The sequence below is a fragment of the Takifugu rubripes genome, chromosome 14 (assembly GCF_901000725.2).
Source record: "Takifugu rubripes chromosome 14, fTakRub1.2, whole genome shotgun sequence".
Taxonomy (NCBI): Eukaryota; Metazoa; Chordata; class Actinopteri; order Tetraodontiformes; family Tetraodontidae; genus Takifugu; species Takifugu rubripes.
In genome coordinates, this window is record NC_042298.1 from 15,829,163 (window position 1) to 15,856,621 (window position 27,459).

A 27,459-nucleotide genomic window follows, 5' to 3' on the forward strand; every position below is an offset into this window, starting at 1 on the left:
CACAAGCGGAAAGAAAATGATCAGCCAATCACAGACAAGCACATCGCAATCGCTGCCAATCACATAACGCGCGGTTGTAATGAGGGGGTCCACTAGATGGCGCCAGAGGACAAAACATAGACGTTACACAGACCTTATTAAAATAAGAATAGTATAATAATAATGAGGTAGGATCCAAATATTAAACCTGTCATTTCTCCCTTTGTGAGGACATAATACATCCCCCAGCCCTCCCCAGTTCCATACGCTTATATATGATGATTATCAATAATATTCCTTTGCCTGACACCAATGCTGGACACTGCAAACCTCCTACAAGAAGAAGGGGGAGATAAAATATCATTATTTCTGATTTATTGGAAACACACATACACGCACACGCGCACACGCACACACACACACACACACACACACACACACACACACACACACACACACACACACACACACACACACACACACACCCAACAGAACAGCTCTCTTGATGTTGACTGACAGTAAAGTGTCTCTTCTGTCTCTGCTGCCCTAAAATGTCAGAGCCACTTCACCAGCTGCTCCATCACCCACTGGTCTGCTGGCACCACTGCACACACCAGTGGCCTGATCTGACTGGTCTGACTGGTCTGACTGGTCTGACTGGTCTGACTGGCTCAAAGATTCAATTTCCCTGCAGCTCAGAAGAGGTGATGGTGTTTGAGGAGGTCAGAGGCCAAGTTCAACTCATGGGCGTCATGATCTGCAGGAAGGACGCGAACAAACAGGACAAGGTTGGACCAAAGTCAGAAACCAGTCAGAATCCAGTCAGAAACCAGTCAGAATCCAGTCAGAAACCAGTCAGAATCCAGTCAGAATCCAGTCAGAATCCAGTCAGAAACCAGACAGAATCCAGTCAGAATCCAGTCAGAAACCAGTCAGAAACCAGACAGAAACCAGTCAGAATCCAGTCAGAATCCAGTCAGAATCCAGTCAGAAACCAGTCAGAAACCAGTCAGAATCCAGTCAGAAACCAGTCAGAAACCAGTCAGAATCCAGTCAGAATCCAGTCAGAATCCAGTCAGAAACCAGACAGAATCCAGGCAGAAAGCTGGAGCCCTCATGTTTGAGCGCGTGGTCCCAGTAAGTGGGAGGAGCTTCCTCCACCACAGGAAGTGGCTCTGATGCAGCAGCAGCTGATGTTCTCAGCACCCTGGAGGCCTCCAGGCCTGGAAACTCTGATCAATATGCTGACCTGGCTGTGACATCATGGCGGCAGCGGCCTAATTGATGCTGTCAGTCAGGTTTAACGAGCTGACGACCTCTTTCTGTCACAGCTCATCTGTGATTTTAGAGCAAATCTCTCTGTGAGTTCTGATGAATTCCATCTCTGATAATTAGAGTCAATTTAAAGCTGGTTCATGGAGACGTTGGGGGGGGGGGGGGGGGGGGGGTCCTCTCCTGACTGACTGCTCCTTTAAGCAGGTTACGTCTCCCTGAACCAAAAGATGGAACAAATCTCTGGAGCTGAGGCACAAAGGTTTCTGCTCCACTCCAATGGAAAAGGAGCCAGAAGGTTCCAGAAGGTTCCAGAAGGTTCCAGAAGAAGCAGAGAGAACAAACAGATGTTGGATTAACCAGCTGTGATGACAGTTTATGCTGCCACCTCTGCTAAAATGTGGACTTTTAACTTTCAGTGAGTAACTCAGTTGATGTTTGTGTTTGGAACTTTAGGAGAAGATGAAACAGAAGCTCTGGAATCTGCTGGGACACGTGTTCAGACATCAGCTCAGAGCTCAGCCCTAGTCAGCTGACAACACTGGGGCCAGAGCTGGGGGCCGCCAGGGGCCGGAGCTGGGGGACGTCAGGGGCCGCCAGGGGCCGTCAGGGGCCAGGGGCCTCCAGGGGCCGCCAGGGGCCGGAGCTGGGGGACATCAGGGGCCGCCAGGGGCCGTCAGGGGCCTCCAGGGGCCGCCAGAGGCTGCCAGGGGACGTCAGGGGCCGGAGCTGGGGGACGTCAGGGGCCGGAGCTGGGGGACGTCAGGGGCCGGAGCTGGGGGACGTCAGGGGCCTCCAGGGGCCGCCAGAGGCTGCCAGGGGACGTCAGGGGCCGGAGCTGGGGGCCGTCAGGGGCCAGGGCTGGGGGCCGTCAGGGGCCGCCGGGGGCCGTCAGGGGCCAGGGGCCTCCAGGGGCCGTCAGGGGCCTCCAGGGGCCGTCAGGGGCCAGGGGCCTCCAGGGGCCGTCAGGGGCCTCCAGGGGCCGCCAGAGGCTGTTAGGGGCCGCCAGGGGCCGGAGCTGGGGGCCGCCAGGGGCCGTCAGGGGCCAGGGGCCTCCAGGGGACGTCAGGGGCCGCCAGGGGCCGTCAGGGGCCAGGGGCCTCCAGGGGCCGTCAGGGGCCTCCAGGGGCCGCCAAAGGCTGCCAGGGGACGTCAGGGGCCGGAGCTGGGGGCCGTCAGGGGCCGCCGGGGGCCGTCAGGGGCCAGGGGCCTCCAGGGGCCGTCAGGGGCCTCCAGGGGCCGCCAGAGGCTGTCAGGGGCCAGGGGCCTCCAGGGGCCGTCAGGGGCCAGGGGCCTCCAGGGGCCGCCAGGGGCCGGAGCTGGGGGACATCAGGGGCCGCCAGGGGCCGTCAGGGGCCTCCAGGGGCCGCCAGAGGCTGCCAGGGGACGTCAGGGGCCGGAGCTGGGGGACGTCAGGGGCCGGAGCTGGGGGACGTCAGGGGCCGGAGCTGGGGGACGTCAGGGGCCTCCAGGGGCCGCCAGAGGCTGCCAGGGGACGTCAGGGGCCGGAGCTGGGGGCCGTCAGGGGCCAGGGCTGGGGGCCGTCAGGGGCCGCCGGGGGCCGTCAGGGGCCAGGGGCCTCCAGGGGCCGTCAGGGGCCTCCAGGGGCCGTCAGGGGCCAGGGGCCTCCAGGGGCCGTCAGGGGCCTCCAGGGGCCGCCAGAGGCTGTTAGGGGCCGCCAGGGGCCGGAGCTGGGGGCCGCCAGGGGCCGTCAGGGGCCAGGGGCCTCCAGGGGACGTCAGGGGCCGCCAGGGGCCGTCAGGGGCCAGGGGCCTCCAGGGGCCGTCAGGGGCCTCCAGGGGCCGCCAAAGGCTGCCAGGGGACGTCAGGGGCCGGAGCTGGGGGCCGTCAGGGGCCGCCGGGGGCCGTCAGGGGCCAGGGGCCTCCAGGGGCCGTCAGGGGCCTCCAGGGGCCGCCAGAGGCTGTCAGGGGCCAGGGGCCTCCAGGGGCCGTCAGGGGCCAGGGGCCTCCAGGGGCCGTCAGGGGCCTCCAGGGGCCGCCAGAGGCTGTCAGGGGCCAGGGGCCTCCAGGGGCCGTCAGGGGCCTCCAGGGGCCGGAGCTGGGGGCCGCCAGAGGCTGGGGGCCGCCAGGGGCCCTAAACGATCCTCATTAACTCAGTGATGATCCACATCAGTGTCGGGGCCTCCTCGTTACCATGGTGACCAGGAGATGATCGGCAGCAGTCGAACCTCTGACACTAACGTGAAGCTGCACAAAATGTCCAACTAAACCGTGATCGACTCGGCTTTGATCATGAAGTCTTTTACTAATTAATGCAAACGAACAGACAGATCCTGCTCCAGCGCTGCCACACGTTAACGAGCTTGAGCCTCTGAGCCTTCGGAACCAGTCAGTCAGCGTTTGCTGTGGCATCAGAGGCAGCGGTTACCGTGACAACGGGTGCTTGCGGTGACACATCCTCCGTCTGAGCCGCAGAAAGACGCTAAATTCGGATTTCATTAAAGGCACAAATTGGACGGAAGTGAAAACAAACGTCCTGAGGGAGCCAGTGATCCACCAGTGACACCAGCTCAGCTCACCAGTGCTGAAGGCAGCTCAGGAACCTTGAGAGAGGGTCTGAAGACGTCTGACCTTAAGGAGCCGCCTGGTGGAGCTCCGGTGGAAGCTGCTGGGAGACGTCACCTTCAGCACTTCCTGCTCAACAGTCACAACTTCCTGCCGCCGTCACAGAGCCGGATCAGGGAACCTGTGCTGATGATCGGCAGATCCTCCTCACAGCTGAGGGAGGGGCAGCAGAGTTCCTCTGGTCCCTTCGGTTTCTGGCCCTTCATTAACGGTCCATAACGTTGGCTCCTCCAGGTCCCTGAAGGCACCATAATCCCTTTAATCTCCCACCACTTTCTCACGTCACTCTTTGATTTTTATAAAGATTCCTGCAATTTAGATAATCTCCCACCTCAGCATCACCAGGTCCACAGTCTGTTGTCATGGCGACAGGAAGAGACGCACGTACAATCAAACAGCTCGCTAGAGAAAGAACTTCTATTTTCTTACAAAAGCCTCCATCTGCTCAGGCCTGGACCAGAACCTGCTGATGGTTGGTGGCGAGTCTCCTGCAACAGTTTATAATATTAATATTTCATTTCCATTTTGACATTTTGATTCAGGTTTCTCTGTAAAGGAAAAGTTTGGCCATCACGTCAGCATGTTGGTCCTCTCTGAGAAGAGCAGAACTTTGGCCAGCTCCCTCAGACGTGAGGGAGCTCCCACTCAGCGCTGCTGGTCCATTAGACGCACAAACATGGTTTCATTTTAATACAAGAAGATAATCGATCATCAATAATCAATAAACCGTAAACCTTAACGCTATCGCTCCCAACCTTAGCGACCTCCACAGCGACCCAAAGATAAGGAGACGTGTTGGATGAAGACTCGTGTGTGTGAACCCTCATCTGGAGTCATTACCCAGCTGCCCCGCCGAGCAGAATAAATACCCCTGAACCTCTCGCTCCGTCAATCTCCCAGCAGAACCATGAAAAGATCCTTCTGAGCTTCTGGACTAATGTTGGACCCAGAGGTGAGAAAACAATGTTGGACACCACAAAGTTCAAAGGAGGACGAGGAAGAGGAGGGAGAAAAGAGAGGGAAGAAAGAGGATTATGAAGGGTTCCGCTTCTCCCGGGGAACCCTGGGTCGTCCTGTCTGGACAAGATCCTCCAGAACCCACTGGAGCAGAGGCATGAACACCAGCCAACATCTCCAACGCCTGTCTGGAGACACTCAGGATGGGATCGGCCTCAGCGCTTTGGTCCAACTGTGCTCCTCTCACCAGCGTAGGTGTCTCCTCAGGATGCCCATGCTAATGTGTTACACATGCTAATCTTTGACGCGTTAGCTCCTCTGGCCTGATAACGATGTGCGACAGGGACCAACATCGCATCCAAACCTCATCAGATCTCCTAGGCTTCCACCGCAGCGTTCTCCTCCATCACGTCCATCTCTTTGGAGCCTGAAGATCTGAAGCAGGTTTTATCTTCATCATCCTGTTCATCAGCTTTATCCTGTGGTGCTAAATACTCATGAAACACCTTCTACAAGCTTCTTATTCCTCTGGTTCATGGTCCAGAAGGTTCTTCAAAGGCTCCACCGTCCGTTGATGTGTGTTTCTGTCATTTGCTTCCCAGCAGGTCTGTTGGAGGGTTTCCAGGTGCCTCAACATCAACAACCGAAGCAACATTTGAGTAAAGGAAGCAGCTCAGCTCCAACCAGAGCTGAGGTAACGGAGACTCGCCCTGCCCTGAGGTGCAGCAGGGCTCTGATGCAGGGACCCAGGAGCTAAACACGGCTAAGACGCGTCACAGGTCCACAGACTGGCAGGTGACCTTCTCCTCAGGAGGCTTCTGGGTCTCAGCGCTCGCTTAACCTAAACGTTCCTGCATGTTCCTTGAGCTCATGAAGCAACAGGCCATGACCTCTGACCTCTGGGATTTGGAGTTATTGGCAGCGACGCTTCAACTGTAAATTCATTTACAACCTGGTATCTTCTGCCAGAGCAGAAGGTGGCATCACTGATGGGTGTTGGTTCTTCTCTCCTGGATCTGTGGGCTGAACATGGACCCCACAGGTGGAAGCCAGCACCTGAAGACCAACCGGCCTCTTCCATTCAGAAGAGACGCTTCTTGATGCTTCTCTGTTCTCATTATTTCCTCAGGCTTCTTCCTGCTGTGACCTCCAAGATCTGAATGGATGTTTTATAGCTCTCACGAGGGCAGGTGACATCATGAAGACCACGTGGCTAAAAGCAGATCTTTCTTTATTAGATCTCCAATCAGAGGAGATAGAAACCAGCTAAACAAAGACAGAACACAGAAGTTTCCGTGTTTGAAGATTCAAAATGTGGAGCTGCTGCATGAGAGCAGAGGTCCTGGGGAGGTGGTAGATGTCCTGCTGATGTTCTCAGCAGCCTTCACCTCCCTGCAGGCATCTGTGGACCAGAGCTGTGGTGCTGCTGTAGCATGCGGAGCTGCAGGCAGTCAGCATTTACCAGCTGTTTTAGATCATTCCTGTTCAGAGGGAGGTCACCACCATCTGCCGTCGGGGATGAAGGTCTTCACGGCTCAGAGGATGAAGGTGGACAAACAAACCAGGGAATCTTCTGAGGTTCACTTCACAAACATGTGGCAGTCGTTGAGAAACACTGGTGATTAAAGGGAGAAGCTGAGGAGCAGCTGCTCCTGCTCCACAGCCCTGCTGACCTCCGTCCAGCAGAACACCTCAAACCGTGGAAACGTTTACGTCACGGTGGAGCCGCTGACGGGAAGAAGCTCAAGTCACATGATGGTCAAGTGGAGCAGAGTCGCTCCATTAGGAGCCACAATCAGCCGGGAGAGAAGATCTGACCTGCAGTGACCTGCTCACCCACCCACACACCAGGACCACATGCGGAGAATCCAGCACCCCGAAAGACACCTCAACATCTGCACGGAGACACCTCACCTTCAGGGACGCCGAGTCTGACCTCACAGGTGGACACACACCCGTGTGGACACACACCAGTGTGGACACACACCCGTGTGAACGCACACCCGTGTGGACGCACACCGGTGTGGACACACACCGGTGTGGACACACACCGGTGTGGACACACACCCGTGTGGACACACACCGGTGTGGACACACACCCGTGTGGACACACACCCGTGTGGACACACACACTTCCCAGCGTGAATAAACTCAGACTTCTTCCACCATCTTGTCTTCCATCTTGGTCCATGTGCTGAAGTTGTTGTGGGCGTGGCCTGTCTCACCTGTGCACCTGCAGCTTTTACTTCATCCAGAAAAGTCGAGAACACGAGGAAAAACTTTCCCCTCATATTTTCATCTCGGTGCTGTTTGACTTGTGTTTATCCCCCAACGAATGATCGGTGCCAGCTGTCGTCATGGCAACAACAGACCTGCTGCTGATGACACCTGAACCCAGAACGTTCAGTCAGGATTGTCCCCAGCTCAGGTGTGTGAGGCTCCTGTCCTGATCCACATGGTTGCCTGAACTCATCGTTAGCATCGATGCCTCAGCGTTTCCGGAATGATCGTTTTTCCGAGTTGACTTTGATGACTTCCTGTTTTGATCTCGTTCCTCGTGGGACCTTCACCCGTCTCCTCTTTGAACTCTCACCTGTCGACTGCGGTCCAACACTCGGAGGTGACGGGCGCCCCGTCGCTGGCTGCAGGCTCCACCCCAGGTCCCATCCAGACGGTGAGTCCAGAACAGGTGGCACCGACAGGTCCGATCACAGGAACCGCTCCTCATAGAACAGGTGGACACCAGCTGGACCAGAGCCAGACAGACGACCCCATCACGGCACTGACAGAAAAACCCAATATCAGACTGAATATCGTGTGCGTTCACAGTTGAATTCTAATTATTCTTTTGCAAGCATGAAAAGCTTCTTTAGAACCCCCCCCCCCCCCCCCCCCCACAGAGCTGAGCCTCCATTTCCTGATGAACCCATAAAAGCCCTTCAGGTGCAGCAGTGAGATCCTGGAGATGATGCGATACCTTCAATAAGACAGCTATAAAATGACTGAACAATCATCGTTCCTCAGACCTTTGGAGCATTTCAACGTCTCATCGCTTTGACTCACCGGGGGGGGGGGGGTTCCTGTTCCGGCACTAAAATGACGACAGTTCTGGATCCATCCTGAGGAGCAGCAGCAGGGTGTGGACTCACTCCTGGACCTCCACGTTAACATGAGCACCATCAGTCACAATTGTTCATCCGTTCAGGTGCAGCTCCTCCAAAGGGCAGCGGACAAGCTGAAAGAGCAACATAAAGATCAGGTCAGAGAGGGTCTACCCCCCAGGCCCCGAGGATCTAGGCAGGCAGGCAGACAGGCAGGCAGACAGGCAGACAGACAGGCAGGAAGACAGGCAGGAAGACAGGCAGGCAGGCAGGCAGGCAGGAAGACAGGCAGGCAGGCAGGCAGGCAGGCAGACAGGCAGGCAGACGGGCAGACAGGCGGGCAGACGGGCGGGCAGACAGGCAGGCAGGTAGACAGGCAGGCAGGCAGGACGACAGGCAGGCAGGCAGGACGACAGGCAGGCAGGCAGACAGGCGGGCAGGCAGGTAGACAGGCGGGCAGACGGGCGGGCAGGCAGGCAGGCAGGCAGGCAGGCAGGCAGGCAGGCAGACAGGCAGGCAGGCAGGCAGGCAGGCAGGCAGACAGGCAGGCAGACAGGCAGGCAGACAGACAGGCAGGCAGGCAGACAGGCAGGAAGGCAGGCAGACAGGCAGGCAGACAGGCAGGCAGACAGGCAGGCAGGCAGACAGGCAGGCAGACAGGCAGGCAGGCAGGCAGGCAGACAGGCAGGAAGGCAGACAGGCAGGCAGGCAGACAGGCAGACAGGTAGGCAGGCAGACAGGCAGGCAGACAGGTAGGCAGACAGGCAGGCAGGCAGACAGGCAGGCAGACAGGCAGGCAGGCAGGCAGGCAGACAGGCAGGAAGGCAGACAGGCAGGCAGGCAGACAGGCAGACAGGTAGGCAGGCAGACAGGCAGGCAGACAGGTAGGCAGGCAGACAGGCAGACAGGCAGGCAGACAGGCAGGCAGGCAGGCAGACAGGCAGGCAGGCAGACAGGTAGGCAGGCAGACAGACAGACAGGCAGGCAGGCAGACAGGCAGACAGGCAGGCAGACAGACAGGCAGACAGGCAGGCAGGCGTCGGTGGCCTGCTCCTATAAAGGAGGAGGGGAGATAAAGGTGGACGAGAGTCTTCAGACAGAGTCCTGAACCTTTCTGAGATCTGAGATCTTGTTGGGTGCCTGTTTTGGGGGTCCTGTCCTCAGGACACCAGACATTCGTCCTGCATGCGGTGGACCAGAGGATCCTGGACAGGAACCGTGTAAAGGTGCTAAAGAGGAGGGGGCTGTCCTCAAAAGTGCCCGTGTGTGGACAGACAGGAGGAGCCGGTCCCTGCTGGAGGCTGCTGAGGGACTCACCACACTAATCAAAGGAAGTTCCAGTTCCTGGATTCTATTTCTGCTGAAGCCAAGATTAGCGAAGCTGAGACTGGAGACTTTAGGAGGTTCTGAAGGACCGTCACACCTGGTGGCATGAGGCCAATGTGATGGATGACCACCTGCACATCTCCTCCAGGAGTCATTATATTGCTGCTTTTATTCATTTATTACTTTGAAAAGGGCTTTTTGGGTCCCTGTGAAACTGTAAATAAAGTGTTTTTCCTAAATTGCCAATCTTCTTCTTCTTTGGTTCTCTGTCAGAAGCGACTTTGGAGCAGAAGCAGGAGAGTCTTGCAGCTTCCCTGGACGTTCTTCTGGGTTCTCAGTTCAGACTGGGTCCACGAGGCTCCAGGGACGCTACAGTGAGCTCCTGGTTCCTGGGAATACATCACAGCTTTATGGGAGGATTCAATCTGGAGCTGACTCCATTTGATTCTCATTCATCTTGATCACCAAAAACTAAAGAGATTCTTCTGCCAGTGGCTCCAGACAGGTCCTGCAGCTCTCAGCATGTGAAGAAAGACGTCTTCCACACGTGCACATCTGAGTGGAGGCTGGCAGAGATGGAATAAAAGAGCTAAAGGACAGGAAACTAAAGAGCTTCTTAAAGTAGCAGCTTCAGCAGGAGGTTCTCCGCCGCTGTGGCATCAACAATAACCAGACTGAGAGGGAGACGGCGCCACAGCTGGCGCCCGTCCTCACGTTGATGGAGCAGAGATAAAGAGGCACCTGAAGAACCCTGGCACCAGCACCAACCTTCACGTCACTGAACAGCAGCAGCCAATCTGGAGACGTGGGCAATAAAGGCTCAGTCAGGGGGGAGGAGGGGAGGAGGGGGGAGGAAGGGGGAGGTCTGCGTGGACCTGTGGAGTCTGACCAGGAGGGGAGGAGGGGTGAGGAGGAGGGGTGAGGAGGTGGGGAGGAGGGGGAGGTCTGCGTGGACCTGTGGAGTCTGACCAGGAGGGGAGGAGGGGTGAGGAGGTCTGCGTGGACCTGTGGAGTCTGACCAGGAGGGGAGGAGGGGTGAGGAGGAGGGGTGAGGAGGTGGGGAGGAGGGGGAGGTCTGTGTGGACAGAGGGGGGAGGGAACTAGATTTGACCTTTATTTACATGTATTATTGACCTTTGCACATTTCAGAGAGACATTGGAGACCTTCACCAATTCCAAATCAAACCATTTTCCTGACTAAACTCTCACTCAAGAGTCCAGGGTCTCCACAGGGACCGCTGAGAACGTCCCTGATGTGATGCTCCTCTACCTGTCCGCTAGGGCCCCCTCCTGCATCGGCCGCCCCCGCCGACGCGGGGCGACGCGGGGCGACATGACGCCGGTGCGCGCGCCCCCGAGGACGCCATCCCCGCCGTAAAACACGACAAACTCACCAAACTCGCAGCACGCTCCCCAGCACGCGGTCAGCGCGCGAGCGAGAGAGAGAGCGGGGGAGGGAGAGAGAGAACGAGAGAGAGAGAGAGAGAGAGAGAGAGAGAGAGAGAGAGAGAGAGAGAGAGAGAGAGAGAGAGAGAGAGAGAGAGAGAGAGAGAGAGAGAGAGGGCGCGCTGAAGGAGCCGGGAGGAGGGACCAGACCAGACCGGGCTCATGTCTGCTGCCACAGCCGAACATCTCCTCTCGCTCTCCCGCTCGGTTCCTCCTCCAGTCCGGACCTTCCTCTCCGGCGGCTCCGGCGGCTCCAGCGTCTCCGCCGCTCTTTACGCGCGGACGCGCCGTCCTCCGCGCCGCGCGGCAGCCACGAGCGCTCGCGCGTCTGTCGCGATCCACGTCGGCCGAGCTCGTGAGGAGTGACCCGTGACATGCTGCCAGGAGTCTCCACGAGGAAATGGTGAGTTCAGGCGCTTCCTCGTGTCCGCTTAGAGCCGAAGGCGCCGCGTCTCCGCTCGAGTTTGGGTCTTTCGCCTCCAACCTGCGGGTTCTGAAGTGCTGCTGCTCAACTTTGCTCCCGCAGCGAGAGCACGAGCGCTTTTGATTCCTTATTATGCTCACCTGGTCGTCGCACCTGGTTCCTGTAAGGAGCCGTGGGTGCCGCTGCGGGATCAGGACCTGAAAGGAGACCGGCTCCAGGGGCAGCACCCACAATGTGGCCTCTGCTCGGATTTGGGCTTTTAGGCGTCTTTGAAAGCATCTCCTGGACTGTGTGGCTTTGATGTATTATGGCATTAGATCAAAGGTGTGCTGACTGTAGTAGCTCGTGTTATTGATTAATGATCTGTATATGATCAACCCTCAGTTTACCCCCCCCCCCCCCCCACACACACACACACACACACATTACATCCATTTTTGTTAGGAATCACTGACCCTGACCATCATAACTAACCTAGTCCCTGACCCCTGACCCCTGACCCCTGTCATAACCCCAGTTCTAACCTCAACATTAAAACCAGGTCTTTATCCTCAAACTGTCCTTTGAAGCTGTGACGACCAAAATCTCAATTCACAAAAATCTCCTTTCTTTGCTGCAGATTTTGATACCCAGTGTGTAACAAGTATAAGTACACACACACACACACACACACACACACACACACACACACACACAAAGTGGCAGCGTGTAAATATGCCTCCTCTTTCAGTCGATAAAGAGGAAGCGGTTCCTGAGCAGGACCAGTTTGAATCTCAGTCCTCCTACATGATGCTGCAGATGCGATTACATTCAATTATATTGCTTTGCTTTCCTGCTGTGTGTGTGTGTGTGTGTGTGTGTGTGTGTGTGTGTGTGTGTGTGTGTGTGTGTGTGTGTGTGTGTGTAAATGAATCTCAGTGACATCAGATCTGACTGTGTAGGTGTGTGTGCTCTGGTTGTATTCGGGACTAAAATGAGACGTTTCAGCACCATTTCTGGGTTTGAGCGGTTCTGTTGGTGTGGCGGTTCTGTGGTGTCGTCTGTGTAGTTTGTCACTGTAAACAGAACCTCAAAGCTGTCAGAACCAGGGCGTGATTGCATATGATTGACTGGTGACCAGTTAGAGTGAATGACTAAACTGGAAGTGGAGGCGGACTCGGACTGTAAATCTAGTCAGACCTGCCTGTTAGCTGTGTGTAAGCTGTGTGTCGACATATGTTAACTGTGTGTTAGCACAATCTCTGGTTTGGTTGGTTGTTTTTTAATATTAAACATACTGTATATATATATATATATATATATATATATATATATATATATATATATATATATAAACATTTATTTATGTTTTTTTTATATTGAAACATTTTCTCTAAACCTGCTAAATTAGGCCTTGAAGCTACATTGTGGGTTAAGGCTTTTAGCAATTTACTGTACCAATTATTTCACCAGCTGAACTTTGACATTTTTGAAGTTCTTTTATCTTAATTTTATCTTAAGGAGACACTAAATCTGGTTTGTTAGCAGAATGGGAAGATCCACTTCGTTACGCTCTGACACCCAGTTATTTTGTTCATATTCTGGATTTGGACCTGAGACGTGAGGCAGTGATGGAAAACATCACACAAGTTTAAGATCAAAGGTGGCCAAAGATCAAAGGTGGCCTGAGTCAAGAGGGAGCTTCTACAGGTAGATTTTATTCATTCAGAAAGAGAAAATCTGAACCCGTCTGGACCTGCTGAACCTAATAACCGGTTGTCGCCCTCGACGGTGATAACGACGATCAAGCATCATTAGCATCATTAGCATCGTTCACATGGATGTAGAGGAAGTTGGTCCACATCACGCATCCACATGAGATCCATGAGAGCCATGAGAGCCATGAGATCCATGAGAGCTATGAGAGCTATGAGAGCCATGAGATCCATGAGAGCCGTGAGATCCATGAGAGCCATGAGAGCCATGAGAGCCGTGAGATCCATGAGAGCTATGAGAGCCATGAGAGCCGTGAGATCCATGAGAGCTATGAGATCCATGAGAGCTATGAGAGCCGTGAGATCCATGAGAGCCATGAGAGCTATGAGAGCCGTGAGAGCCATGAGAGCCATGAGAGCCGTGAGATCCATGAGAGCTATGAGATCCATGAGATCTGTGAGATCCGTGAGATCCATGAGAGCCATGAGAGCCGTGAGATCCATGAGAGCTATGAGAGTCGTGAGATCCATGAGAGCCGTGAGAGCCGTGAGATCCATGAGAGCCATGAGAGCCGTGAGATCCATGAGAGCCGTGAGAGCCATGAGAGCCGTGAGATCCATGAGAGCTATGAGATCCATGAGAGCCGTGAGATCCATGAGAGCCATGAGAGCCGTGAGATCCATGAGAGCTATGAGATCCATGAGATCTGTGAGATCCGTGAGATCCATGAGATCCATGAGAGCCGTGAGATCCATGAGAGCCATGAGAGCCGTGAGATCCATGAGAGCTATGAGATCTGTGAGATCCGTGAGATCCATGAGATCCATGAGAGCTATGAGAGCCGTGAGATCCATGAGAGCTATGAGATCTGTGAGATCCATGAGAGCCATGAGAGCCGTGAGATCCATGAGAGCTATGAGATCCATGAGAGCTATGAGATCCATGAGAGCCATGAGAGCCGTGAGATCCATGAGAGCTATGAGATCCATGAGATCTGTGAGATCCGTGAGATCCATGAGAGCTATGAGATCCATGAGAGCTATGAGATCCATGAGAGCCGTGAGATCCATGAGAGCCATGAGAGCCGTGAGATCCATGAGAGCTATGAGATCCATGAGATCTGTGAGATCCGTGAGATCCATGAGATCCATGAGAGCCGTGAGAGCCATGAGAGCCGTGAGATCCATGAGAGCTATGAGATCTGTGAGATCCGTGAGATCCATGAGATCCATGAGAGCTATGAGAGCCGTGAGATCCATGAGAGCTATGAGATCTGTGAGATCCATGAGAGCCATGAGAGCCGTGAGATCCATGAGAGCTATGAGATCCATGAGAGCTATGAGATCCATGAGAGCCATGAGAGCCGTGAGATCCATGAGAGCTATGAGATCCATGAGATCTGTGAGATCCGTGAGATCCATGAGAGCTATGAGATCCATGAGAGCTATGAGATCCATGAGAGCCGTGAGATCCATGAGAGCCATGAGAGCCGTGAGATCCATGAGAGCTATGAGATCCATGAGATCTGTGAGATCCGTGAGATCCATGAGATCCATGAGAGCCGTGAGATCCATGAGAGCTATGAGATCCATGAGATCTGTGAGATCCGTGAGATCCATGAGAGCTATGAGAGCCGTGCACTGCCTGTTGAAGCTCAGAGCACCTCTGTTGGATTCAGGTCTGGACTTTGCCTCGGCCACTCCAGACCTGGTTCAGTCTTCCTGCTACTCAACACCTGACTGACGGCCGGACGTTCTAGAGGAGTTTCTGCTCCTCACACAGGTTACCTCCCCTTCTTCTCATCCGAAGACCTTTGACGGTCCCAAACAAATCAGCTGAACTACGACCACAGGCGCAAGCTAGTCAAGGCCTCTGTGCCCCGCCCCATGCCCTGCCCCATGCCCCGCCCCGCCACCTGCACCGCCCTTTGCCCCGCCCATCATATCATATGCCACGCCCCTGTCATGCCCTGCCCTCTGCACTGCCTCTACCACGCCCCACCACTCCCCCTACTCCGCCCTGTCATCTGCCCCGCCCATCATGTCCTGTGCCACGCCCTGTCCTATGCCACGCCCCTTCCCCGCCCTGTCCCACCTCTCTTCTCATAATCATTCAGAGCTGCAAATGTTGAGGTAACACGTCTTCAGAAGAGCTCATCCTGGTTCACAGCAGCCTCGGGGGACCCCTGAGGCCTAAACCTGCCCTGGAGCCTTTAGAGGGCTGCTGAGTCCCGAGGTGTGAGGACCTGTGATGGAGGACCTGTGATGGAGGACCTGTGTTGGAGGACCTGTGTTGGAGGACCTGTGATGGAGGACCTGTGTTGGAGGACCTGTGATGGAGGACCTGTGTTGGAGGACCTGTGATGGAGGACCTGTGATGGAGGACCTGTGTTGGAGGACCTGTGATGGAGGACCTGTGATGGAGGACCTGTGTTGGAGGACCTGTGATGGAGGACCTGTGTTGGAGGACCTGTGTTGGAGGACCTGTGATGGAGGACCTGTGTTGGAGGACCTGTGATGGAGGACCTGTGTTGGAGGACCTGTGATGGAGGACCTGTGATGGACCTGGTGAGGCCGGTCTCAGACCTGCTGACGTGCACACGCTGCGAGTGCGTCCTGAGACATGCAGGCTCACGTTGGCCTGGATCATTGTGGAACACGAGGACTTTTATTTCCCTGCAAAAAAAAGCAGCAAAAGAGGAATTAAACTAAATATACAAACATAGAACTTGATCACTTTTTCTGTTGGACACAAACTTTACTGGACCTGAGGAACTAGTGTCTTCTCATCCTTAAATAACCTCTCACTCACACAGACACACACACACTCACACACACACACACGCTCACACACACACATACACACACGCTCACACACACACTTACATACACACACGCTCACACACACACTTACACACACTTACACACACTCTCACACACTTACACACACACACGCTCACACACACACACACACACACACACGCTCACACACACACTTACACACACACACGCTCACGCACACACACACACACACACACACACTCACGCTCACTTCCCAGCCCTGTGAGACGTCGTCGGGCAGAAACATCGTCCCGGAGCCGCTCCGACTGCTGAACAGGGGTAATTACCTCCAGGCTTTGATGTGTTTGCTGTCAGTTGTGCTTCTGGGAACAGTTTTGCTTTAACAGAGGAGCTCTGACGTCATGCAGGATTCCGGGGGTTGGGAGCGATGACGGGGATTTAGCAGCCGTTGTGATGTCATCGTCTTGTCAGACCTTTGAGCCCAGCAGGAGGGAAGAAGAGGCAGACCTGAGCTGTGCAGGTACCCGGGTACTGATGGACCCTCCAGGTTTTCCACCCCAGCCGCAGGGCTGATATCAAAGTGGTGGCAGCTGACCCCTGACCTCTACCACAGTGGTGCCTCTATAAGGGTCATGGGGAGGGAGCGGTTCAGGAGTTCTGTCTGCTTCTGTTGTGGACTCGCCGACACCAGTGGAACCACCACCGGTGGCAGGTCCAGGCCCTGAAGCTGGACCAGCCGTCACGACCTCAGACACGTGCTCACGAGACCTCAAAGATGAAAGGAACCGGGATGAAAGGTAAATCTGTGGAACCTTTGAAGGAGAGTCGCATCTGCTGCTGGCTGCTGATGGATGAGGTCCCTGTCCCCCTCCGCTCCACCTGGGCAGGTGTGTCGCAACAGTTCAGCCCCCAAACCTGATGTCTGAGCTTCCACCTGAACGCCGCGTCACACGGTGACCATGGTAACCGTGGTGACCACGGGGACAGCTGCGCCGGCGCCTCGGGGGATGTCACCGGTTGGAAGGAGACGTTTTCAAATGTGACTTTGACCCCTTAATGTAACAGATCGAGGAAATGCTGGATCCTCATCAAAGTCCTGCCTAAAGTCGCGGCTCGGGGAGGAATTTCACAGTCTGGCCGTTCGCTCCTCACAAAAAGGCTCCACTGTCGCCAGCCGGCGCTGCTCTCGCCGTGTTTCCGCCACGTTCACGGATCCGTGTGACTGCAGCTTCGCGCTTCCTCGAAAGTTTTCAGAAAACTGAGTTGAGTTGTTGAAAAAAAGCCTTTTATTTACGACGGCGAGCTCCCGGCCGCGCTAGCTAACGCCGCTGGGCTATTTTTATGTGTGACGTAACAGAGGAAGCGTTTGACATTTGCGTTGTCGTGGTAACGGTGCGCACTATTTGACGAGCGCCGATTGCTTCTGTTCTGAAACGAAGACACGTGACCTCAGTTCTCATTAGATACGTTTGGGCTCAGCAGTAAATTTGTTTAACATTTTTATCTTAAGTTTGCTGCTAAATGTGGCTCCATGATGTTTGATGACCAGAACTTTCATTAGACGAGTCGCACTTCACCGTTTACAGGAAACACATTATCCAAAGTTTGAATGAAGGAACCCGTCTCAGAACACGACCTCTCCATAGATCCGCCCATCCCAACGGAACATCGTTCCCTGTTTACTCTCCACAGCCTAGAACTCCGACCTCGGGCTCCTTCCTTTTTTGTTCAGGTGGCCATCGTGGAATCGGACTCCTGGTGCTCAGACACTCCTGAGTCACCAAGTACGTTAGCAAAACTCCCAAAATAAGAAAGCCGAAGCGGAGGCTCATTATTTATACATGCGTGCTGCCGGCTGCTGGAGTCTGCTTTCATCTCCAATAAAAATCAGCCGTCGTTCCGGCTGAAACGACACTGGAACATGTCGGTCCTGACAGGCGCTTGAATGTTGTAACAGCGTAACAGCGGGTGGGTGGAGCTCTGCTCTGCGCTCCACCTGTCGTGAAGGCGTTCATCCACAGCAGGAGGGAATGTTTAGCGTCTTCTGCCTCGTCCTCGGAAAACTTTCCGTTTCAGCAGGAGGAGAATCGATGATGCGAATGAGTAACCGAGGAATAATTTAGTCGCGCGAATGTTGTCGCGGTGCTGCGTAATTCCGCCTGTTCACTTCTGTTGTGTGTTAGCTGTGTTGGCGTGGGTGTGATTATTGCTACCTGGGCGCTAACACTCAGGTGCACCGACGAGCCCTGTTCACCAACGATTAGCGTGTAAAAACGGAGAAACGTCATTTCACTTGTGTCCAAGTTAGTTTATTGCAAACTATTCTTCAGGAGACGCTTTTGTTCATTCTAATAAAAGCTAAAGCTACAAGATTTGCCGTTTGCTAGCTGCTCCGCTGTCGTCCAGGCCCAGGATGCTCTACTGGCCTGTCTGAAGCCTGACATCTCCAGACTAGAGGTGCCTCCAACCTGCTCCAGAAGATAGAGGTCACTGACAGACTCGCCAAAAGTGTGACCTTTGATGTGACCTTTGATGTGACCCTGATCTCTCGGACAGGATTTCCCTCTTTACACTTTACACCAATTAAGATTAAAACCAGACTTGTTCCAGGAGCTGAGAGGAACTCTGGCTGCTGATCCAGATCCAATCAGTTTTGTCCTTTCCTGCTTTAGTCAGTAGTCTGAAAACATGAAATATGATGTGAGATCAGAAAAGAGACATTTCAGTTTATAAGGCAAAAAAACAGATATTCCAAAACCAAGGTTATTTATTTGTTTGTTTGTTTAGAAAGGAGGATCAGAAATCTGATGCTAACATCAGCTATCATTCATGTTTCAGTTCCAAACCAAATTAAAGGGAATCTTGCTGCTTTCATGTTGGCACCTTTTAAACTAATGTGGTTGTGCTTTGATGTTGCAGGTAAAACCTTAATAATCTATAATGTCTAAACTTTACCCATCAAGCACAAAACATTGATTTTAGCTTAGTCCTTTTTACATCCATCAGTACATCCTGAACAAAAACTGAAACCATGAAGGTGCTTATTAGCAATTCTGTTTACTTTATAATTAAGTCCTTCATGGAAGAGCTGACGGTAGATCAATGGAAAGCGTTAACATCTGCTGCACCGACCAACGTCACCAATATCCTCGTGGCGGAGATGACTCTGAATATTATCGATACCGTGACTGAGTCCATGATGAGCAACCGCGGCTCATCGGGATTAAAGTACGTGGAGGATGTGGTGCCTGGTCTGGAGTTCTTGCTTCAGCGGAGTTTCTGTGATGCTCTGCACATGAAACGAGCAGATGAGAGCTTGAAGAGCCTCACAAAGATGATCCAACAGGAGAATCAGGAAACTCTGAAGTCCCTCAATGCCGGGCCTGAGCATTCCAGCATCAACTGGCACCTCACTTCCCCTTCCAGGCTGAACCGGATGGTCTGCTGTGTCAACGACCTGTTCGGGAATGTTGGAGCTAAGCTAATGGCTCTATTTCAAACGTCTGAAGATGGGGATGAACATGGACAGGAAGATGTGATGGAGGATGAAGTGGCACCTGAAGACCAAACTGGGGGGAAATCAATAACTCCAGACTCGATCCAGGAGAAAATCAGGAAGGAGTTGAGGGAAATCAGCACTCATCTAATGGAAGATGTTAGCAGAGACGAATTTAAGGGGTTGGAATTCGTTAGCTCCGAGGAGATCGAAAGTTTGGGGAAAGAAGTTTCTCTTCTGGTGTCTGTGGAAGAGGAGGGGAAAGGTTCTTTTAAAGGTTTGAAAAACCAGCTGAGATTAGTGTCTGCAAAGTGTTTTCTCAGAGTGTGGCTGTGCCGCCTCTTGGCCCAGTTGAAGAAGAAACACCGAGAAGACATCACAGTTGAGAGTTGTTGGTCCATCGTTGATCAGCTCACACCTCAACTTCTGAATGATCTCAGTAGACAAGATGAAGACAACACCCCCCTGAAGGTCAAGTCCAGATATATCACTGGTGCCAAGGTCTTGGTTTTATTCCAGCGCTTGGCTCCTCTACTTCACCATCGCTCCTCCCAAACGATTACCCCCGACTCCAGTTTGGAAGGTCTAGATGATGGGGACAAGCTTATTCCACAGGAAAAGTCTGAGATTTACAATGACCTTCGCAGGAAGTCCTGGATCTGCACTGTCCTAATGAAGTGGTTTCTGAAGACTGTAGTTAAAGGACTTGGAGCGAGACTGAAACACAGTATTCTGGAAGAAAAACCTGGTGCTACCATCATGGATCTCTCAGTATCAGACTGTGAACCACCTGAAGCAGCTGAACTCTCTGAGCCACCGTCTGCAACCGTGATCTCGGTTCACACAGACTCTGGAGGCAGATCTGGGATATTGGAAACTCGGAGAAGCGAGGAGCACCAGCACCAGCCAATGTCTGCTGAGGACGCCGCCCTGGAACCTGCTGAGGAACAACAGAGTCCAGGCATGGAGGGAGACATCAAGATGTCCTACGTCAAAACCTTCATTGAGACGGTGGTTTTTCACATGTGTGTTGACGCACATGTGTTTGGCAACAAATGCAAAGTCAATGATGGCATCTTTGAAAAAGTGTGGGCGGAGGTCAAGAACGATGATATCTACATCACTGCCAAAACCTTTAAGAACCTGGACCGGGAAATCCATCAGCGTTTGTGTGGCAGGTTCAAACCTCTAGAGATGCTGTGTCTGATGACCCTGCAGGACCCAGTTGTTACGGAACTCTGCATCTCCCTCGTAAAGAAAAGACTCATGAGGCCACCACAAGAACCTTCTCTACGGAGGTTTTTCTCCTCTGTGGTCAAAGTCCTGTCCAAACCTTTTAGATAGACAAGTAGTTTTGAGGTTTTTGAGGATTTAAATAGAATAAAGTGGAATATAACTTCAGCTCATTGTTGATATCCTATCTTTCTTTTTTGTTAGTTTGTTTCATGTAGCTTACCTCCAAATTCCATCATTTGCCCCCAAAGTGTGTGGAAGTACAGAGGTGTTTACATCGGCCTTGTTCTGGTCCACTGGCACAGGAGCCGTGTTCCACAGTCCGCATGAAGAACAATTATGTAAAATAATGCTGAATGAAAACATTTACTGATAGTTAACAACTGGAAATGGGATTTTAAAAAGTGACTGTGGGCCAGTTCAACAGTGGACGTTGATGACTGCTCATGGTATCATCAGAGAAGCATTTAATTACACAGTGAGTCCAGGACAAGGGTACGTCCTGGACGAAGGTACCCCCTGGATGAGGGTACCTCCTGGACGAGGGTACCTCCTGGACGAAGGTACCTCCTGGACGAGGGTACGTTCTGGACGAGGGTACGTTCTGGACGAGGGTACCTCCTGGATGAGGGTACCTCCTGGATGAGGGTACCCCCTGGATGAGGGTACCCCCTGGATGAGGGTACCTCCTGGACGAGGGTATCCCTGGTACAGATCCCAACAGCTGTAAACAGATGTGAAAAAGGACCAAATCCTGGTTTGGCGTCTGGGCTGAACATTTGACTTGGTCTCCAACACTGTGACGGTTCCTCAGCAGAGAACGAATATTCTCAAGTCTGTTACGGATGGAAAATTATTGTTGGGTGCTGAGAATCACTTTGATACAACGGAGAAACGCCGTCTTGCAGTGCTGCTGCTGAAATGATTTGTTGTGCAACCAGAACATTGAAAAACTCTCAGGGGACGAGAACATGACCCATAATTCATGAAAACACAGCAGTGTTGGTTCAGGACTCGACCAGAGTAAAAATCTGAGCGGATTCCTTCTGCAGTTTGTGTTGTTGGTTTCCATCTGCTACGACTTGACCTTCTGTCAAACATTCGACTTGTGCGACTTCCTGTGCGCCGCTGAGTGGAGATCTGCTCTGGTCCTCCCAACATGAGCAGTGATGCCTAAGGAGGCAGAGTCAGAGTGGAGTAGAACCGAGGAAGTAGACTTTGAGGAGCCTGGATCTGCTGACCACCCATCGGCAGGCTGCTGCAGCTCTTTAGCATTGCTGCTGTAGCTTTGAGGAGCTATCATTGGTTCCTATGGGAGAAGGTAGAGCAGGTTTATTCCTCTTTTCACCTGCGCTCTAGTTGTTCACATTTCCAGGGCTCTTTGCCCCCAAGAGCCTGATGCCCTGGCCGGAGTTCAGCTCCACCACCCGCAGAAATCTCTTTCCACTCCCACACGGAAAGATTTGATCGAATCTGTGGAAGTTACTAAGAGTCAAGCTCAGCGTCTGCGTGTGAGTGTGGAACCAACACTCAAACATCCGCCAGGCGAGGATGCCTGCAGACTCGGGAGTGTTTACCCTGCAGGTTGGGAGGTTGGTGAGAACTCATCCGTTTATCCTGGCAGGGCCCATGTCTCGGCAGTCAATAACCACAGGCTGGGACGACACCAGTGAGACCCAGAAGCTCCCAGAACAGGAAAACACTGAAATGTTGTGGCTTCTGAATTAGTGGAGCCCTTTAATGTCAGAAGGTCACAGCAAGCGAGATGTTTCTACTTGTGATTTCACTCGCTTCTGTACTGTTGTCAAGTCCAAACAGCTTGTGATCTTCATGTTACGGAGAAGTCAAGATCTGAGTGATCTCTGGGAAGGAAGCAAGCTAGCTAGCTAGTTAGCTGTCTTTTCTCTGTCCATTCAGAATAGTGGGGCTCCAGATGTGAGGAACGGCCTGTTGGGAGTTCAGTTATTTTGTCACATCTGTGCTGGTGCATATTTGGATGGAACCTGGTAGGTTGCGAGTGCGACGCCCTCGTCTCAGCACGCTTGAGGTGGTTTCACCCTGTTTGGTTTGCTGTGTCCTCACAGCTGAAGTGGGGCACCTGACGGAGGGTTAGTGGTGAACTGGACCCGGAGGAGGAACTGGATCTACGGCGACGTCGGCTGCAGCCTGAATGTCGGTTTGTTTTTGACCGCGGATGTTGGTGCGTGTCCTGCTGCCCAGGCACTGCTGAGCTTCAGTGTGGGACTGCTTATTTTTAGCAGTGTTCTGATGGGAGATGATTGAGGAGGACGTGGGTCCCATTGCAGGCAGCTCCCCAGGAGAACCAAAGGTCGTCTGATAATGTATTAGCATTAGCCTCCTTTTAAACACTGGGATCTCGCTGACCTGGTGGCCAGTGGGCTGTAAATAAAAAGCTTTTTTTAGGGTTCAAAATTAGTGGTGAATTTAATCTTTTATCAAAGTGAGTCAGGAGCCTATTTCCTGTTTGAGTTTTCCTGATCCTCACTTGTTAGCAGCCACTAATTACAGTATCGGTCTAATTAATTACTGAGACACGTTAAACCGATTGTGTGGTTTGCTCTGTCGTCGTTTTGCTTCCTGTCTTTAGTTCTTCTGTCTGAAAGGCTCGACGACGTTTATCTACCTTTCATTTTACTGCTGCTTTATTTGAGCGTGGTGGTTGCTCACGACCAACACCTGCTTTTATACCAGGGCTGTTCCAGAGTCCAGTCAGGAAGTAACCGTTGGAGTGAGGATGCGCACACGTGCTTCCAGAGCATGTGAGTGCACAGCTGAGTACGAACCTTTGCAGCATCTGGAGTTGGCTTCTTTTGTTTGTTAGTGGAAAACTGGAGAGAATGTTGCTGCCTGAGGTCCATCAGAGCGTCCAACACATGCACCCGTGCTGCAAACATCCCCGACAAAGGAGGAGGAATGAGAGAATCTGTGTGCCTATGCATTTGATGCTAATAACTTTAGCTGTGACATTAATATTTGTGTGTCTGCTAAAAGAATTCTGCAGTTGTTCATTTATGTGTTGGGCTGATGATTCATTTTACTTGCAATTACTCTATAATAATCTTTAAAGAGGTTCCAATTTTCCATTTAGATGTTCTAAATCTTTGCTGTTCTCTAACTGCTAGCTCGCTGGTTTTGTTCCCTGAGTCGAGGCCAACCTGCTGTCAGAATAAAGAACGTTCCAGTTCTACAGTTGTGAGAATGAACTTTTTGCCTTCTTTTCTGCATGTTTGACCTCCTGGACTGACCTCGTCTTCAGTGTTTAGCTAATAAATTTGTTTTATTTTTATCGGATCCTCCACTGTGTCAGCTGCATCGCTCCAAAGATGGTTTCCCTTCTGAGGTTTTCAAGATGGATCGGCTGAAGAGTCCAAGACCCCACAGTGGCGGTGAGGGTGGCGCCGGGTGGCTTTTACCGCCCCCCTAAGGCACAATGACTTCATTAAACCATCGACTTTGCATTTCCTGTCCAGCTGGCCTCTGGTGGGCCACCGCAGCACCGTCCTGTCCGAGACCTGAAAGTACCAGAATTCAGAACTCTGCTTCAGGCCTCAGATCAGGTTTCTCTGTTCCTGTACCTGGCCCACAGACGGCCATCAAACATTCTGGACCCCACGGCGCCAACAGCCTGGGATGACGCTGCCACCAGCCCCCCCCCCCCCCCCCCCCGATCCTCAGCTGCATCAGCACTGCTGTGGACCACAGACGCCTGCAGGGAGGTGAAGACTGCTGCGAGACCTCTCTGCAGAGCCACAGCTGCCCCCCCCCCCCCTCACACATCTGGCTGAAGTTGCTGGGTCCATTGTTGACTTCAGCTTTTAATCTTGATATTGTTCCAAACTTCCTGCTCTCAGCTGAGTTAACGATTGACTCCGTGAGTTCCGCTCCGTAAATAGATGATGTTTTTCCCTCGGAGGGCGTCGCCGTCGCTTTATCGACTCCACGCTGCCACAAAGCCCTTGTTATTGGAGTTATGGCACGTGCATCAAAATGTGCACGTACGCAGGAAATTCACACCTTGTTCTGAACAGGAAACAGGTTGTAAATGATGATAAGAATCTGTTCCAGGTGAGTTATATTCCAGTTGGTGTGAACACGCCTGCGGAGCCACATGAAGCTGTGTTTGCTCTGGTCTTCTCACCTTCTCACCTCCACTAACGAGCTCCTGGCTGCTACCTCCACTGTCTAATGGACTAGACGGACCTGCTGGTCTTCACCAGGTTAAGAAACCGTAACTCTGAGGCTGATCTCAGTGGTGCTGGATAAATGTTGGGATGGTCGATGGTGACGTTTTTCAGAAGTCACGGACTTTATCCAGAACTTGTGTGACTCAGGAATCAGTGTGGGACTCACGTCCTGTCCTGACCCTGTTTGAGGCCTTCATCAGGTCCTCTGAAGCCTGCTGATGTTTCAGAACGCCAAGCATGTAAACATCCTCGTTCTCCAGATGTTTCTCCACGTCTTCTCAGCCGTGAAATCTGTCGTTTCCCTCCTTTTTCCTCAGTTTCCTGTTGGCTTTGATCCAGTGTCTTTAGATTCCACAAGCTCAGGAGTTCCTGAACTTTGGACCCTTTTTGTGTGTTTTTTTTTCTTTTTACGATCCACATTAAATGACCCAGTTGCAAACTTTCCTTTTTTGTTGCTGATAACTGAACTAAAGAGGTTGAGGACCGATTCAAAACGTGGTTTGTGTGAATGTGATTAATAATCAAGGATGAGTTGATTAATCAGTGGAATCACATGGACGAAACCTCATGGTTACATTTTCATGAAGCTCAGCCAGACCCTCTTCAGGTGATTGTGTGTGTGTGTGTGTGTGTGTGTGTGTCTCTGGGTGTGTGTGTGTGTGTGTGTCTCTGGGTGTGTGTGTGTCCAGCGCTCTCTTCAGGGAGCCTCTTCAGGGGGGGTTGAGAGGAGCGCCCCCCCAGTCAGCGTTGGCTCCTCTGGCCTCTGAATTTTGCATTTTCATTTAAATGCTAATTAGTGTTTAACGGCGGTGGGGAGACGGACGCTCCACCTCTGGGCTCCACTCTTGTTTGCTGTAGCCTCACTCAGCTCCTGTCTCTTCTCATGATTGTTTCAGCCTGACTCTCGTGCACCAGCAGCTCCGCTCGCACTGACACGGACAATTGGCTAAACTGGGAGTAATGGACCCCAGCAGCGGTGCCGCTCAGGGCCGTCGGCCTGGGGGGGCTCTCGTGCTGCTGCCCCCCCCACACTGGAGCCGTGAAAGAGTGAGATTATTCAGGCACAGAACAGTGATATTGATAGGGACAGTAGACAGACCCTGACCCCCGACCCCTGACCTAAACCCAATTCTAACCTCAACCATAAAATTAAATGTCTCCACTTCCCAAAAATGTCCTCACTTTGCCAGTAGAATAAGTATTTTGCTTTTCAGTGTGTAGTACATGTGAGGACACACACACACACACACACACACACACACACACACATGCAGATTTGATCACTGCTGTCAAACAGAAACATGGAAAAAGGTCTGAAGGATAATTCCTGTTTCGAAGGGGAAAACTGTGATTAATGAGGTTTTGGTGAAGAGCTGAGCCCCAGAGGAGGAGGACAGAAGGACTGAGGACGTGTGTGAGGACGAGTGTGAGGACGTGTGTGAGGACGTGTGTGAGGACGTGTGTGAGGACGAGTGTGAGGACGTGTGTGAGGACGAGTGTGAGGACGAGTGTGGACGAGTGCGAGGATGTGTGTGAGGACGTGTGTGAGGACGAGTGTGGACGAGTGTGAGGACGAGTGTGGACATGTGTCCAGTCGCTGCATTTGTCACCACAGAAGAAGATGAACGATAGAATCCTCATTAGTTACTAGATGCTTATTAGTGATCAAAGCCGTGAGAGGAGCTCAGTCTGAAGTGTGATGGACCCTGGGGGGGCCGAGGGGTCCGTTTGGTGTTAATGAGACGCCAAATTGGTGCAGGACCCATCAGAACTGATGACGTCATCTTTAGAGAGCAACAGGAAGCCGGTCAGACGAAGACGTTGGAGAACGTTATAACGTCTCCATCTGATGAAGATGATGATGAAGATGAGTGTCTCCTCAGCATCACACGTGCGCCGCCCCCATCGGCCCGCCCCCCCTCGGCCCGCCCCCATCGGCCCGCCCCCACCGACCCGCCCCCCCTCGGCCCGCCCCCACCGGCCCGCCCCCACCGACCCGCCCCTCCTCGGCCCGCCCCCATCGGTCCGCCCCCACCGACCCGCCCCCCCTCGGCCCGCCCCCACCGGCCCGCCCCCATCGGCCCGCCCCCACCGACCCGCCCCTCCTCGGTCCGCCCCCACCGACCCGGCCCCATCGGCCCGGCCCCATCGGCCCGCCCCCACCGGCCCGGCCCCATCGGCCCGGCCCCACCGGCCCGCCCCCATGCCCCCCCCCCCCCCCCCCCCCCCCCCCCCCCATTGGCCCGCCCCCCCTCGGCCCGCCCCCACCGGCCCGTGAGGGTCCAGCTCGTCTGGCCAACGTGCTGCTCGGCCGTGCTGAACTAACCGGACGCCGTCTTAAATCAGGTCCAGAGGCGATGATGGCCCTCAGAGATGTTTGCCCCCCCCCACAGATGCCTGCTGAGCTCTGAATGTTACTAACAGGTAAAGGTCGCGGGGTCAACGTACTCCCAGGTTTGGAATGTCACATGGACGCAGGAATCACCACAAACACGGCTCCAGGTCTGAGGTCCAGCTGCTGGCTCAGCTCTAAATATCTAATGAGATCAGCTCAGCAACCGGTCTCTGGGGGTCTGTAAACACGTGGAGGTGTTCGTGAAGTAGGCTGAACTCTGCATCACAGTGACCTGCTGGGATCCACCGCTGGGATCCACCGCTGGGATCCACCGCTGGGATCCACTGCTGGGATCCACTGAGACCCTGCAGCTGAGTCTCTGACGCAGATTTCATGAATAATCCTCTCAAAAGAATGTTTCTGTCCCGCCCACACCTTCAGCAGGTCCTTCAGTGGCCTTTGCTGGTTGCCATGGTTTCTGTTGGGACCAGGATCACGTGATCACTGGTCCTCTGGTGAAACCAGCAGCACTTCCACAGCTCTGATGTCATCCGACTGGTTTCCAGTTGGCTGCACCAGTCTGTCCTCCTCGTCTGGTCCATC

General features: G+C 53.3%; 1 protein-coding gene and 1 long non-coding RNA gene across 5 annotated transcripts in view; one reads left to right on the top strand and one right to left on the bottom strand.

The window, feature by feature from the left end:
- Positions 1–129: 129 nt before the first annotated feature.
- Positions 130–11,412, bottom strand: LOC115252333 (uncharacterized). 3 transcript variants are annotated; one of them, XR_003890762.1, is made up of 8 exons: positions 11,232–11,412; positions 9,687–9,787; positions 9,006–9,610; positions 7,858–8,029; positions 7,388–7,576; positions 4,169–4,325; positions 3,792–4,075; positions 130–312 (listed from the first exon to the last, which is right to left on the bottom strand). It is a non-coding gene; the product is annotated as an uncharacterized lncRNA (long non-coding RNA). The 3 variants fall into 3 exon arrangements; XR_003890761.1 differs by lacking the exon at positions 130–312 and adding an exon at positions 3,498–3,694; XR_003890760.1 differs by lacking the exon at positions 130–312 and having other exon boundaries at positions 3,498–4,075.
- Positions 10,813–27,459, top strand: part of htr4 (5-hydroxytryptamine receptor 4) — a 44,699-nt gene continuing 28,052 nt past the window's right edge. For both annotated transcript variants that reach the window (XM_029847189.1, XM_029847188.1), the window contains exon 1: positions 10,813–11,070. Coding sequence is in view for 1 of the 2 variants with exons in the window: in XM_029847188.1 (XP_029703048.1) it covers positions 11,042–11,070 (29 nt within the window). In the remaining variant the exon portion in view is untranslated. The remainder of the gene's footprint in view (positions 11,071–27,459) is intronic.